Raw genomic sequence first — 16510 nt, 5'->3', positions numbered from 1 at the left:
TGTGTGCGTGTGTGTACCTGACGTAGAGGGATCTCTTCTCACTGGTGTGTGTGTGTGTCTGACATGAGGGGAACTCTCCTCACTGGTGTGTGTGTCTGTGTGTGTACCTGACGTAGAGGGATCTCTTCTTGCTTGTGTGTGTGTGTGTATATGTGTGTGTGTGTGTGTGTGTGTGTGTGTGTGTGTGTGTGTGTACCTGACGTAGAGGGATCTCTTCTCGCTGGTGCGCAGGGAGCCCGAGCCGGAGCTCATGCTGCTGTTCATCATCTGCTCCCGCAGGTCGTGGATCTTGGACTCGAAGCGGCTGTACTCTGCAGAACACATACACACACACACACACGTTTAGAAAAGACGCAACTGACAAGGCAAGACTAAGATTACCCACTTTTCTATACATGGGTTCTAAATGTTTGTTTTCTCCTGACTGCACGAAACTAGCTGCGCACAACTCAACCTCTGATTGTTGGAAACCGCTGTCGGTCAAAAAATTAGCTCACATGGTTGGCTGCCAGTGTCTTGCCCCTCCTCACAACATTGTGTTTACAAACACTGTGAACCCATATACAGCGCAAACATCGCGAGGGAAGCTGAAACAGACTAAGAGAGACAGAGCTAGAGATTCACGTTTTACTGGGAGGACAGTTGAAATCAAAATTTCACTTCCTGAAAACTGAATTTCGATATGGACATGATGTGAGATGTGAGAAACGGCACGGTTCTTGGTCTGGGATAGAGTCAGAGGTCCACACTGAATTCATTGGTCTAGGGAACAGCGTTGAGATAGAGCGTAAGTACGTAAATGGTGGATGGGTCTGCTCCAACACCTAAGCACACAGGCTGAAAAACAGGTAAAGACAAACAGACAGAGGCAAGAGGGTAGGTGACCATATTGGGCATGAGGATAGGTGACCAGTGGCTGCAAACCCCTCGGCTAGCGGTCCCAGAGACAGAGGGGGGGGCAAGGTACGGAGCTCCAGGACACAGGAAAGGGTAGTTAAGGCTCGGCTACAACAGGGGGGCTGACAACAGACAGAGGGGATTGGCAAACTGGTGCAGCCAGGAACCAGCTCCAACACCTGGCTGAGAGCAGCTCAGCGGGGAGGACGGGGGGGTCGGGGTCATAGCTCAGTGTTGAGCGAAAAGGGTAGGCAACTACTGGAGCAGAAACCAGCTGCAACACTGAGCTGAAAACAGCTGGAGAAAAAGGCAGATACAGCAACAGAGACAGATGGCAGAACTCCTAATGGGTGAGAGATAGAGACAGGGGGGGGGGTGGTTAACTGGTGCAGTGACCAGCAGCAAGAGAAAGGATGAGACAGAGGCAGAGCAGCGAGGGCCATAGCTGAGAGTTGAGAGAGAGAGGAGAGAGGATGGGGGAGAGAGAGAGAGAGGATAGAGGATGGGGGAGAGAGGGAGAGAGAGAGAGAGGATAGAGGATGGGGGAGAGAGGGAGAGAGAGAGAGAGGATAGAGGATGGGGTAGGTAAGACTCATGGCTGCAGCTCGTTGCCGGCTGATTAACGAGCGAGGGACCAGATGGAAATTACTCCCCTATCTGCCCCACTGATACAACATGGGCTCCACTATTCATTACACAGATTAATTGAGTTGAACTGAACGCACCATGCCAGTCTTGAAGATGAAAGTCTGGCTTCTTCTCCCCCTCGTCTGATTGATTGGCATAGGACGAAAAGAGGCAGGAAAATATACTACAGATAGCCTTGTGTGTTGGAGTTTACTATGGTGACAGACAGTGGTTTGAAACCACTTCACTCTTCACATTTAGGTTGGAAAATCAGGAATTCCAGGGGGGGAAAGAATGACACGCAAGGCTGCTGACAACTTTGACCAGGCTCAAGTACAAAGTCATCTGAAAGGTGCACCCTCTCCCTGAATACAATGTAAAGAGAACCCAATTTGGGTCCCCCTCTCGTCCTGGGCCTGGGACAACTGACCCCATTGTCGCCCCCGTCATACATGTAAACAATAGACCTCCAATCATGATGATGAATAAAGCCCAGGCCCTCATTTCACAGCAGAAACCATGTGGTCATGTGGTGAGAGAGGACAGTGATGTATGAGCCAGCCCAGTGCCTCATAATTAAATCTGCCCTTGACATCATCAGTTTGTGGTGTGCCCAGGCTTGCATGTCAGTGCCAGGCAGCATAACAACATAACAGTCTCCTGCAGGTAGGGGGGGGAAGAGAGCTCTATGGGCCTAGCAATAGCAGGGATTCAGTCACGTGATCACGAGGGCAGACTTGTTGTTTCAAGTGGGTGGGCAACCGGTGTAAACAACTGTGTCCACGGGCTATAGAGAGGAGTTCTTACGTGTGTTACTTAGAGCCAATATAAAAGGCAGCTTTGAGTGCACATGTCAGGTCAAAGTCAAACCAAGTGTGCGTGACATGTCTAGCCAAAATCATAAAAGGCTAGATGCCCAAATATTCATGATCTCACACAAGCCACCTTTCTTGTGCAGATATCGCAATACAAAACAGTAAAGGGGACATTTCTGATCACTGAAGCGACAGTAGAGTACAGGTAGAGCTGGAGAACATCTTCAGAAAGTGCATGTATGCACTTAACACAGGTGATTTCACTAATTAGGTGATCTACCTGTTTGATCAGTTGTGTTCTCATTACAGGATTACAGAAACTTGTTGGAAGAAAAATGTGGTTCGTTTTTTCTATATATATAACAAAAGCCAAGACCTTCAGCGCTGAACATGGCTATTTGCAATGCTCCGGTATGCACACTGTGCTACTTCATTCATTTATTTTATTGTTTCCCTTCCTTTTACAACAGAAACTGCAACAGTCCCTCCATTCACATCCAACTAACCACCCTACCCCCCCAAACAAAATGAATGAATGGCGTTCACCACTCCACTCCACTCCACCAGTCGAAACTCATCAGAGCAAACAGAAACTGCACTCCAGCCAGCAGCCAGCTGGCAAATCCACACCAGCCACCCCGTCACTCACCCCGATCCAACCCCAACCCCCTTCCGCTCCGGCATCTGAAGGGTTAACCAAAAATGACACGCAGCGGCAAGGTGAGGCAACCAGACACTGCCTGCCTGCCTAGCTGCCTACTCGCCTGCCTGCCTGTCGCCACGGTAACGCCCCAGCCCTTCCAGCAACCACTCGACAACACGGGAAAGAAAAGCTGAGGATAATCCTCTGGCCAAACTTCACACACATACACACACAGACACACGCACACACACACATCACATGTGACTAGTGTAGGAGCACTAAATAGCCTAAAGTTACAGTTTGAGTGTTTCAAACCCATAGTTCTATACAAAAGCACAAGACAAGACAGACTCTGCCACTATACATTCCGAACACTTCCATATGTGACTAGCACAGTGAAAGGGCAGGCTATGCGTCTGTCAGTACACAAAGGGAACACGTTCACATGTGTACAGAGGGGCAGTGATTATTGTGACGTGACAACACTATGGTTTACCAATAAGAAGCCCAAAATACATGAGATAATTTGGGTATTCGGTCAGTGAGAGTGCAGATATACTGACAACGCTGACTTGCACTGGCAGGAAACTGGGGGTAAATCTCTACCCAAAACACACACACAACCACGCACACAGACACACATACACAACCACGCACACAGACACACAAGTATTTGCTGTAATCGCCACACACGCACACACACACGAATACACACACACACAGTGGTGATTTGCCAGTGTAATTTCCTCCTGTAATGGGCAGACACGAGAGCAGGAAGCCCAGGCCGCTGGCCAGAGTGTCCCCCTGGGGAACGCAGCGCTCCCACCGCACCACACGGCCAAGGGCACAGATGGCTGCCTGGGGAGGGCTACGATTGGCCAGGCCCGGACGACTGTTGCCAACGCTTCCTTTGTGATGCAATCGGAGATGCCGGACCAGACAAGAGCCAGCTCTGCTATGAGGGCAACAGCACTGAGCTTTTTTGGATTCTATTCTTTTTGATGAAATACTGAATGATGGATGCTGCCAAGGCCTCATCTAGTCTCGTGGAAGGAGGGAAGGACATAATCAGTGTTTTTCAAACTTTTTTTGATCTTGAATACCCTCTCTAAGGGCCTCCGCACATTGGTTATGACAGTACTGCGGAGCACTTTCGCTTCAGACACAATTCCAACTCCCGCACACAATTTCACCACCGCAGACAATGGATAGTCAATGGGTGGCTGTGACAAACTAGAACTCGTCTCTACTCACCAGCCAATGCTACATGCTACATACATTTGTTGTTATTACATTTTTCCTCCAAGAGCCCCCTGTAGTGTGTGGTACACACATACCCCTGATTGGGAATCACAGTAATAGATGAAGGCCAATACCAGTTTTTCCCTTTCACCTTGTGCCCTGATGAAGGCCCTGTAGCGGGCCGAAACATGTTGGCAGTGGCAGTATTTTTAATTATTTAAGTTCAAACATGAACTAGCCTTTTATAATAAGATATTTTATCTTTTATCTATCTATAAGAAGAGTGCCTTGGCGTCCTGCCTTTTTTTGACCAGTGTTTCCCTCTCATAATCACGCATTCATTTGCCAGAACAATATGTGATTGGGAAAATGTGAGCCAGCTCCAAATTTAATGTTTTCATAGTTGTGCATGTGCAAAGATATATGGAGGAGCATGTGGGGGGAAATGATATGTAAAAGGTACGTTGTGACTGGCGAATGTGTAGATAATGTCTGAGATTGAAATATGATTCTGGCGATGAGGTCAGCTAAGACTCTCCATCCCGCACGTACCCCCCAGTACTGCTTGTCCTCATGACAGTAGAGCGGGGCGTTTGTTCTAGCCAGAGGTGGGCGAGTGGGAGTGCAGAAAGCATAGAGCGGCCTGCCAGCTAGCTTACCCCTCTCCGTTTGCAATGTAATTATGTAAGCACACAGGCATCCGTGTGTGTGTGTGTGTGTGTGTGTGTGTGTGTGTGTGTAACAAGAGAGCTGGCAAGACAAGAGGTTAGGCGGGGTTATGGACAGTATGCTCTTCTCACTGTAGCGGACTGTACAGGGTCCAAAAAAGAAACTCACAAATACACACAACACCCACACACGCGCGCACACACACAGGCATGTGCACACAAACTAGGGGTGGGCGGTATGGCCAAAAATGTATACCTCGGTATAATTTTAGCCACGGTATATATCACGGTATATATCACGGTATTGTACATTTGTGTATAAAATGTTAAAATTAAGTGTTTTGTGGCAAAATGACCAAAACACAATTTTTTTGCATTTTATTTTTTGGAAATGACTGGTCAGACATTGTTTTATCTTCTATGTGGGAATTCAAATCATTTGAAAACATATTTTTTTACTTAATCTATAACTATAACTCTACATCTACAGGACGCAATGCGCTATTGCGGTAGACGGTATGAGACAAAATCTCTATCATTGATGAAAAAATACCGCACACGATATTATACCGCGGTTACCGCCCACCCCTAACACAAACACAAACCTTCCAGTCAGTCACGGTTGGGAGGTTGACATTTGATGTGCTGGTGGGCTGCCATGCCTATGAGTATGAGTATGAGAGTGCATGGTGTTAAGGTCAGGCCAGCTGTAATAGGAGCCATGGAGTGTACTCCTGGTGGCACGGGGAGCCCCTCACTGGTCCAACTGTACCCCTTCCGGAACCATACATCATCTGTCTGCTCCGATGACTGCTTACTGTATATAGATGTACGGTCATTAGGTTTATTCACGTAGGAAGGCCAACGTACAGTAGCTGCTGAGGAGAGCTGTTGGCTGAATGTGTTCGGTCTTGGGCATGCTATCAGTCTAATGATACAGAAGAATAGTTTGGGCTCCTTCATATAGTTCTTTTGATGCATTCAAGTTGCTTTCCTAGTTGGCATTGAGCACATCTCACTCTCTGACTCACGGCCTCACCTCAGACAGACAGACCCTAATGAGGTTCAGATGAACTAGAGAGAAAGAGACAATGAGGAAAGGAGAAATGCTAACAGCCAGACAGACAGGCAGGTAGGTAGGCAGGCAGATGGACAGGTGTACAGTTGGACGGACAGACAGTTCCAGAGGATGGCGAGACCTGGTCAACGTAAGTCTTCATGGATCTGCTGGTCAAATCTTCACAATAACAGTGTAATAAATGGAGTGTTGGTGCATGAAGATTCAACACCTCCGTCCACGGCTGAAGTGCCCTTAACTTACAGTCCCTTGACCAGTGTGCGGTTAGGCGTCTTGCTTAAACCAATACCCTGTAAAACCCCTGCAACAGTCCCTTTGGAGAAAAGTGTCAGCTGACAGCAATGTCACGTAGTAGCCTAGATACTGTACGCTACTGACTGAGCTAGCAACCGCCTTTAAGCTCATTTGATGGCTGTCTGCTTCCCCCCATATAGGAGTTTACGGTCAGACTGAGTCTGGGCTGTGCAGGATGAAGACCTCCGTTTCAGCAGCCACAGATATTAAGCGTTTCCACATCCCATGCAATAACAAAAAAGTCAGGGCCGGCAACTAATGTGGAATGTGCAACAGAATGTTTTTTTTCTGTCTACAACGCTCGCCAACACCACAAAAAAGACTACCTTGTCAGAAGGGGATCTGTCTGACAAAAAAATAACAATATATTGTCTTGCAGCATCTCCAATCTCACAAAGTAGGTGCTGTGAGCAGTGTCTGACCGTAGCCCAACATGTCTGTGGCTTGTTTGTGTCCTTCCTGTTTGTCACTCTGGACTGTGGTCTGTTAACTGTCATTTAATGCCATGTGAGCAAAAAAAAAACCCTCAATGAAAACTGTGACAAGTAACACAATACCATCATCCAGCTTGTCCCTGAATCTCTAGAGAGTTGCTGTGTTTAGCGTGTAAGCTACTCAGAGCACAGTAGGCAGCAATTGCGGCCAACTACCCCATGTTTGATGCACTGTGATTGGCAAAGGCCAAAAACGCAGGAGAGCATACACAGCGTGTTGTGTGTTTTCTATGACAACAAGGGAATTATACTGTGCATGTCTATATTCAGGTTCAGGAATTCCTGAGATCATTGGAGAAACCCCATGCATGTTGTCCTAGACTACTCAGCACATTAAAGTAGGTGCCTGTGTTTGATAGTGTGGGCAGTCAGACAGGCAGGCAGAGATAATGGACCTGCTCCCTTGGCGAAGTCATGCGCACCATAACAATTGGAAATGTACAGAGCACTTTGTGGTGACAGCGGATTTACATATGTGTTATTAGTTTGGAAAATCAGGCTTTCCTTATTAACAATCAGATGAAAAAAACTTCATGTAGGCCTAGCTTACTAAGCAACACATGATTAGAGCTTCAATTAGATGCTCTTTGATTGGTCAGTCAAGTGGATAGGTAGGCAGACCCTGAATCCTTGGTGGAGTTGAAGGCACTAATACATTTGGAAATGTACAGAGCACTCAGTGTGTTCTTCTATGGTGACAGTGGTTTTGTGTGTCTTTTCAATGAATTCCTGGTTAATCAGGAGAAATCGCATGCATCAAAGCCTAGACTATTCGGCAACACATATTAGGCTTTAATTATGTGGCCATGTTTGATGGCATCAAGCAGACAGGAGGACAGGCAGGCAGGCAGGCCCTGGTCCCCTAGTGGAGGCGTGGGCACCATGCCCAGGCACGCAAACGGGAGCCAACTGCTGAGCCGAGCTGTGCTGTACTGTACTGTACTATGCTGGGCTGGGCTGAGCCCCACTTTCAGCTTCAGTTCTCCAGGGCAGTAGGCCTCCCTCTCCCTCTGACTCTCCCTCCAGAGTGCTTTCTCTGCCCCACTAAACACACACACATGCACGCACGCAGTCTGTGCCAGGAGACTGAGCGTAGGGGCAATGCTTTAGACCGCTGCTGCTGCTGCTGCTGTTGCTACTACTACTACTACAGTACTACGGTCACTTAAATCAAACCTAATGAGGATTGGATTTAGGGCATAGGGCCCAAAACGTGCACATGGGTATTAATGAGTAGAGAAAACCTGCTGACTATCACATCAGAATTAGAACTGATTCGGTCTGTCAGAGAAACAGAGAAAACATTGGCAAGCAACTAAACAAAGTCTAGTTGCCTACAACAGAACTCTTTTTTTTAACATGGGAAAGGGGAACACTTTCCATGACATTTGGCTGCAGCGTTGAGAGGGAAACATGGCAATACCAAGAAAGGTTTTACTCAGTTCAGCTCATTCCAAGCATATTGCACAAGCACGACTGACGTCACGCAACCATGTATGCTGTATGGCACCCTGCATGTATGTAAACATGCCCAAACACTGGCAAAATGCCTCGAGTCAAAATATGCATCCCCTCTACAAACGGACATTAAAATGGTCACTCTTAATGAATAAAATATATTCTGGCTATAGAGATGTGTTCTGCTCTGAAGCCCGTGCCCAGGCTAGGCTACAATCTCAAGGAGCTGCTCTGGCCTCAATTATCAAGATTCTATTTTCTACAGAAATACCAGGTCCTGTGAGAGAGACGCCGGCCGCCTCCATTTAGATTAAGCTAGTAGACCAACTGCTTCATTCAAGTGCATCAGCCAGGCAAACGGGTGAGACAGCATGCTGCAACAGATAACCTATACTGTCACATTCCTTTCATAGTTTGCATTAAAAGCCTAACCAGAGACTATATGTTGAGGCTCTAGTTGTTTTCATAGGCGTCAGTCCTACGCATAGGGCGTGTTTGTGTTAGATAATCTGGTTAAGTGCACATTTCAAAACTTCACCCACAATGCATATGTTCACCAGGGATAGGATAGGACAGGATAGGCCAGGCCTAGTTCAAGGCGAATGTGAACCACAGCCCCTGAGGTGAATCCAAGCCATAAACCATATAAACCCTTTCACTGTAGCCCTAAGAAACTGCTATTTGGAGGGGTTACTGGTAGAACTGGTCAGTGTAAAACAAAAACCCCATATCAGATGACAGTTTGGACGAGCTCTCCAAGAAAAGGAAGAAGCGTCACTGAACAATATAGCCATTATTCATAGGTAGCCTAATGGTCACTTCCTGGACTGACGCTGCACTGCAGGCACCTGCGCTGCCAACACCTCCACAGGATCTCGAAGCTGACATCTCCATGTAGACTGAATTTCATCTATCCTGACAAAACTACAAAAATATACAGGGTCTAAACCTACAAGCCACGAATGATAATAGAGCTCAGTTTTATCAGTGTCATAATAAACTATTTCAGGAAGGACATGACATTATTATTGTGTGTGTGTGTTGCTAGCAAACATTACGTCGCCACATAATGACTAAACGTAGAACCCTTATAAGCGACTAGCGTGGTGGCTTCGTCATGGTGTGGTGAGCGCCTGAAATGTGGGCTTGTTCTTTTCCACGATAACGAGGGGGAAACTTCAGCGGTATCACCAAACCAAGAGTAAGTATTGTTCCCACAATAAACAAATTGCACATTCCCGTGAATTGCGAATACTCACTTACTTCACGGTGAAATGCTTTGATCGTGTCTTGCCCATTTTCAAATTCATTACATTGTTGCTACTAGAGCCTATTCCCAAAGTACAGGAAAGAAGGAACACTCAAAGGTGAAAGAGGCAGCCGGAGAGAGCTCGGGCAGTCTAGTAAACATTAACCCAAAGTTACAGTGAAATGAAGTTAGCAAAGTAGGGCTAAGGTTTGTGCCAACGCTACCACTTTCTGTGTGCTTTGCGACACAATACCTGTGTAAAAACTTACAATCACCGACGCAGTACAGTTTTGACACTGAATGGTCTTCCAAATTCAGAATAGCAACTTGCAGTCTTACCGAAAGGCGCGCGCGAAGTATGTCCGTAGCTTGGTAATCCTTGTTATTCAATCCACTCGGGGAAACATGGTAGGGGTAAAAGAAAACCCGGGGTCTAAAAAACTTATCGGTACATAATGGCGATTATGGTGGCTGGCGCTTAAAAGTCCCGTTGTCCCTGCTACAGTTAAATATGTCTTCCTTACACTGGTTAAAAATGCCCAGAAAATATTTCACGGTCTCTTTCAATGGATAGCTCCTCCTACTTCATGAGAAAAGTGCAGCACCTCGCCAGACCGTCCTTCAGTTCGAGGAGGCGACTGATGTATCGCGGCGTGTTCCAGTCCATGGGACAGATGGAGACGTTTTGAACGAAACAAATCTAACCGGAGTCAGTCAGCAAAAGGTGAAACCATCCCCCAACAACTTGAATACAGTCGAACAGTCCTTTCTTTTCGAATCGCAAGCCCATCGATTCAAACACCGATTATCTTAACAACTCCTTCCCTCCCCCTCTGGCTCTGTTCTGTGCACCTCCAATGGGTCAGTGACCACAGTTTCGGGGGCTGGTAATCCGCAGTTAGTTGAAGGATATTGTTCATCCAAACTCCTTCCAGGGACCCTGGAAACTACGGTGAGAAGGTAGGGGAGGGGGCAATCTAAAGCTGGGTTTCGCCAAGGCAGCCAATGACCGTCTTCATTCGTGTCCTCATTTACACACTAGGTTCACTCTTGACAAAGCAGGCGGTAGCACTGTTGGCTACCTATCTTAAAGCGACAGTAGGCCTAAGCAACAGGCAACAATGTAACTTGCATGAAAGTGACATATTTCATAACATTGGATTGTCTTTTCTTTTCAATGCTTCTAAAATGTATGATTTCAGTGTTTTTCACACATACACAAATACAAACAAATAGGCCTACATTGGCATATGAGAATTTGCTCTCCATTTTTTTTGTCAAAATAACATTCAAAACAGCCTTTTGTTCATTGTGGTCTAGCCTAGGGGTTCCCAACCTTTTCCAACTTGGGGCCCACTTGCACTTTTCGCAAGTGTTCGGGGCCCACCTCTGACCCAATAAACAATAAAACTCAAATAAATAGTCAACAGCAACATGTATACAAGGATGATTTAGATGATTGGAATACCTTCAGGGCCCACCAGTGGCCCACAATTTGAGAATCCCTGGACTAGCCTATAAACGTACTGCAAAACAAGCAAACAAATAAAAAAACAGCATATCTGGCCCTTTGGTCTCCAATAAAAGAACATACAGACACTGTCTAGGCCCAGGATTTAACACTATCCAGACCGTGAGACCAAGTAGGGCTTTTATCAGAGAAAGTGGGATCTACCCTCTGATCTGTAGGCCTACTGGGATATTAAGGTGGCAATTAGCCCAGTCTACCATTTATTTTCTATTGGTCTCATAATAACAGAAACATTTGAAACAGCCATGTACATGTTGCAGTCCATATGCAGTCCAGTCCACTGTTAACTGCTAGATACTTGGTGAGACAGATCAGTGAATCTTATCAGAGAAAGTGAGACATACCCTCTGGTCTGTCCTGAATAATAATGGTGGCAGTCTGTCATTTGTTTTCTATTTGTGTCATAATAATAGCAACATTTGAAACAGCCATGTTGATGTCGTGGCCTGGTCCATACTGTTAACTGCCAGATACGTGCTTGGTGAAGCAGATCAGTGAATCTTATCAGAGAAAGCGAGACCTACCCTCGGGTCTGTACTGAGCGATAATGGTGACGGTCTGCCCGGCCCTCTTCAGCGCGGCTGCCGCCTGCTCGTGGGTGGCGTTGCGCAGGTTCACGCCATTCACCTGTGGACACAGAAGGGGGTCGAACACGCCCGTTACAGTAAGCGCACTACAATAGCCGAGATCCACTCCATTCATTTAGCTGTGTGGACACAGGAGAGGTTCGGAGACGGACACACCCATTACCTACAGTAGACTATGCCCACTGCAAAAGTAAACTTATCACAGGCGTGTTCTTTAAATTCGTAAAGTATAATGTATGTAGCCTATACTTTTCACAAAATGTTAGAGCATTATGTCCATTTTTCAGCGCAAGTCAAACATTTCCATGACTGCCTTCTGTGTTTTTTGTTTGTTTTAAACACCACATTGCCATTCGTGCAAAGTCCCCATGTGTAATTTAACATAATCTGTTCACCGACAGATATAAACACCTTTTGAATTGGTAAAGCAGGTAATGAAAGAGTAGTAAAAGGCTACATTGATTACAGGTGTCTCATTACAGCTGCATAATGACACCACTGTGGCTGTTTGTGTGCATCGTCTATGTGTGTGTGTGTGTGTGTGTGTGTGTGTGTGTGTGTGTGTGTGTGTGTGTGTGTGTGTGTGTGTGTGTGTGTATCCGCACACATGTCAGTGTTTGTGAGTTTCTTTATGTGTGTGTGTGTGTGTGTGTGTGTGTGTGTGTGTGTGTGTGTGTGTGTGTGTGTGTGTGTGTGTGTCCATAGAGATCTAGGGCAACAACAACAGGCAGCTCAGCTCATCATGTGTGTAATGACTCCTGTGTGTGTGGAGACAATCAGCAGAGCGGATCTGATCAGACAGCTGAACAGCGCTGTGCTCACCATGTGTCCATGGCACCTGGGAATAAATAACAAGGGACAGCAGCATCCTACTGGGAACCATCAGCACAGCAACCTCAATTCAGTTTGTCTGTCTGTCTGTCTGTCTGTCTGTCTGTCTGTCTGTCTCTCTCCCTCTCTCTCATATACACTCACACACACACACACACACACACACACACACACACACACACACACACACACACACACACACACACACACACACACACACACACACACACACACACACACAAGGGACAGGCTCTCCCTACTGGGAAAGATCACGTGAACACCAGTACCATTTCACATGCAAAACAACACTGCGCATTCACAAATGTGCGATGTGCAGTGTGTTAACAGATGAGTATGAACATCTTTATGATCTTGACATGCTGTTTATATGTATTTTTATGCCATCCATTTACTCTGATTTCTAATGTGAACCGTTAAAGCAATTCCCATCGCTTAAATTAACAATACAACAGATGACCCCTCCTCCAAACTACAGTGAATGGAGCCAAACAAATTCAGACATGCCTTTCACCTTGTTATGACTTGATGAACAAATAAAACTTTTATTCTAAAGATAAAAAGATGTAAGATGTAAGACCTCATAATAAGCCTGCCTATGCCTCCCTTAGTATGGATGCCCTCCTTACTTATGGACTAATAAAAAACATAGCAGTCATATCATATCAACATGTTTCCATCTCTAAAGAAATATTGCTGTGATCTTTTATTTAAGTAGAACAAATGATCATGAGTTGTCAAGTCTTTGCCTGCACAGTACCACCACAGAGACAAGCCCACTCACCGAGAGGATGCGGTCGCCCCTCCGCAGCTCTCCGCTGAGGTCGGCGGGTCCTCCGGCCAGGATGAAGGAGACGAAGATGCCCTCCCCGTCCTCTCCGCCCACGATGTTGAAGCCCAGGCCCGTGGAGCCCTTATGCAGCAGCACCTTGCGCGGCTCCCTGCGAACCAAATCACAGAGACACACAGACAGCTGTCAATCACAGTAGAGGACCACCGCATCGTCAGGTATCGGGGTGAAGGGAACGAGGAAAGAGGAAGAGGCGATATCGATGAAAGGAGGTGGGTGTGTGGGGAGCGGAGGTATGCAGAGGTGGAAGCTGTGTGTTGAGGAGGGAGAGGAGGACGCGGATGTAGGGGCAGCCGTGGCCTAGTGGTTAGAGAGTTGGTCTTTCAATCTAGGGGTTGCAGGTTCGAATCCCCCCTGACCTCTCCCTACATCTCCATCCATGGCTGAAGTGCCCTTGAGCAAGGCACCTAACCCCACATTGCTCCAGGGACTGTAGCCAATACCCTGAAAAATAATAACTGTAAGTCGCTTTGAATAGGCCTAAATGAAAGTGTCAGCTAAGTGTAATGTAATGTAATGTAATGTGGGGGGTTGTGAATGGATATAACACCTGAATTGCCGGCAAGGAGGGGGAGAGAGAGAGAAAAAGAGAGAGAGTTCTTGGTGCAGCATCCACTGGTGGAGAGATACACACGCACCCACGCACACACACATGTCCTGTATTGCACACCACCTCCACCTACTGACTACGGAAGGGAGTGAGGTGCCCCTTGGCAGGAGCCCGCTTCAAGACTGACATCAATCAGGCGACAAGAGGAAGAAAGACCTCTGTGAAGACTTCATATGTGTGGAGGTGAGGAAAAGAGAGAGTGAAAAAAGAAAGAAAATAAAGAAGGCATATGGTTAGTTTTCTGCAAAGATACGCCATGTTTGGGCTCCAGTTCCATCATACAGGCAGCATCAATCAGGTGATAAAAAAGGAGATGAAACGAAAGGAGGAAAAAGATGAAGGAAGAAAAACAAGGTCAAACTCAACACGATAATTGTAATGTTCAAAAAACGGAAAATATTACGCTTTACAATGCATTTCTTCACATTTGCTGCGTGCGCACAAACACACACACACGCGCACGCACACACACACACACACACACACAGATATACAAACACTGAGCTAATCCAAGACTCATGCGCGGCCATGCCACTGTGGTTCTGTTTTAGCTGCAGTGACTCATCAGCAGTCAGGCGAGCATTCCAGAATGCTGTGCTATTCCGGAATGCTGCTGTGTTCTAAGATCCAGGAGAGGAGAGTCTATGCCACAGACACAGCACAGTACAGCAAAGCACAGGACGTCAATACCCTCCCTCTGAGCATTGATGTTCGAATAAGGTGCTGAAACAGGAGAGCTAAACGGACACAGGAGAACACACACACACACGGGAAAGGAAAGGAACGGAACACAGGAGTTGCCTTCAGTGCAGCGGCACAGATGGCTCGTGTTAGATGGCCTCACTACCCACACTCACACTAATCACTTGGATTTCATCCCCAATGTCCTTGTGCCTCTGCTTCCAGTTAGCCAGAGTCAGGGGCTGAGGCTGGGGGAGTGGAGAGGAGACAGGCTGGTGTGGTCTGGGGTTGGGGGCTAGATGCAGTAATGACAACCATGTACAGTACTGTAACCATGGCAATGGTTTCCGATGAGCATCCGAGACAAGGGGAGTTTTATCCGCACACCACACAAAAAGGATGGGAATGCATGAGACGAATGGACAATCAGTCGGATGGAAAAAAGCTGCAATGGTTTTGAATAAGCCTGAACGTCATGGGATGAAGAGGAAGCTGGCTGACGGGAAAATATGGCACACATGGCACACATTATGGAGTTTTCCTGGTGCACATGATTTCAAGATGGTGGCCAAGGAAACCATCTCATTTTTGCAATCTCATCATACTATGTACAGCACAGTGTCAGTTGGTGTTCTTACAAGCCCCCCCAATGGGCCAGCATTGTGAACTTACAGTAAATGTACACAGTCAGAGGTGTTCACTGGTTTGAATTGACACACTTCTAGATCAACTAGATTGCTAGTTCACCCAACGTGTTAGCCCTTGATTGCTGATGCTGGCAAAAGCCCCCTGCAAGCATGTTTTTTTCCTATAGTGGAACATGTCTTTAAAAAATGCATGCTTTGAAATTTCTTTCTTGATGATACCTTAGTTTCCTGCTGTATCAATGAAGAAGTAGCATTCTACTCGAGCCCTCTACAACTGCTGCTGCTGCTGCTGCTATTGCTACCATTGCTGCTGCTGCCACTACTACTACCACCATCATCTGTTTACCAACGAATACTGTGTCTCGTCATGACTTCCACATGTACAGGAGGCCAGAATCACCAGAATGGTGACCGTCTCCCTAGTAACTGAAGAACACATACTTAACACGACAAATACAATCCTCGCGACTTGTGTTTGATTTCAGTACAGTAGCAAACACATTGAAGTAAACCATGTCCCAGACATCCAAGCGAAGCCATCACTAAGCCAGTCATTAAGCCATCACTTTGGCATATTATGGAGTTGCCATGCAACAACATCTCGTTGAATGTGTATGCACTGCTAGAGTGCTGTTGATTGACACTAAAACAGTCCAAGTCTAAGTCTATTAAATTGCTGAAACATAATTCAAAAGACTGGTGACGTGAAGATGTTTCTGAAATCTCTTTCTCACATTCAATGTAAAACAGTCAACATTCATCCTACACAAGTAGGATATACATCTCACATTTGACGCGCCTGCTTGTGGTGTGTCTAGCCCTTGGTAAGCAGTGAAATGAACACTATTTTGGAATCTCCGCTTTACATTTCCTTTGACATTTCCTCTTACACTTCCTCATATTTCCTTACAAGTAAAACTATTATAATATACATTATAATCCTAGACTACAAAACTCCAATCTCACACTTGATCAATACTACAGTGCTACAATCTCAGATTTGATCAATACTACAATGCTACAATCTCACACTTGATCAATACTACAGTGCTACAATCTCAGATTTGCCGTGACAGTACCTGCTGATGGAGTATCTAGCGCAGATGGGGGGCGCCCATCTCCTCTCCTGTTGAGCCCTTAGCAGCACCATCGAGGAGGAAATGTTCACTGTAAACATCTTTCAACCACATACGTGTGTTGTGTGTATGTGCGTGTGCGAGTTGAGTGTGTGTGTGTGTGTGTGTGTGTGTGTGTGTGAAAGGGAGAGAGACTAACATTTTTCAGACAGAA

The 16510-nt window shown here is 46.3% G+C and overlaps 1 protein-coding gene across 5 annotated transcripts in view; it reads right to left on the bottom strand.

The window, feature by feature from the left end:
• Positions 1 to 16510, bottom strand: part of dlg3 (discs, large homolog 3 (Drosophila)) — a 183162-nt gene that overhangs the window by 18361 nt on the left and 148291 nt on the right. For all 5 annotated transcript variants that reach the window (XM_063190633.1, XM_063190634.1, XM_063190635.1 and 2 more), the window contains 3 exons: positions 13217 to 13373; positions 11521 to 11623; positions 197 to 311 (listed from right to left, as the gene is read on the bottom strand). In XM_063190633.1, the coding sequence (XP_063046703.1) occupies positions 197 to 311; positions 11521 to 11623; positions 13217 to 13373 (375 nt within the window). The remainder of the gene's footprint in view (positions 1 to 196; positions 312 to 11520; positions 11624 to 13216; positions 13374 to 16510) is intronic.

Source organism: Engraulis encrasicolus, chromosome 23, assembly GCF_034702125.1.
Source record: "Engraulis encrasicolus isolate BLACKSEA-1 chromosome 23, IST_EnEncr_1.0, whole genome shotgun sequence".
NCBI lineage: Eukaryota > Metazoa > Chordata > Actinopteri > Clupeiformes > Engraulidae > Engraulis > Engraulis encrasicolus.
The sequence above is the reverse complement of the archived record's forward strand: the minus strand, read 5'-3'. Positions and strand labels throughout refer to the sequence as shown.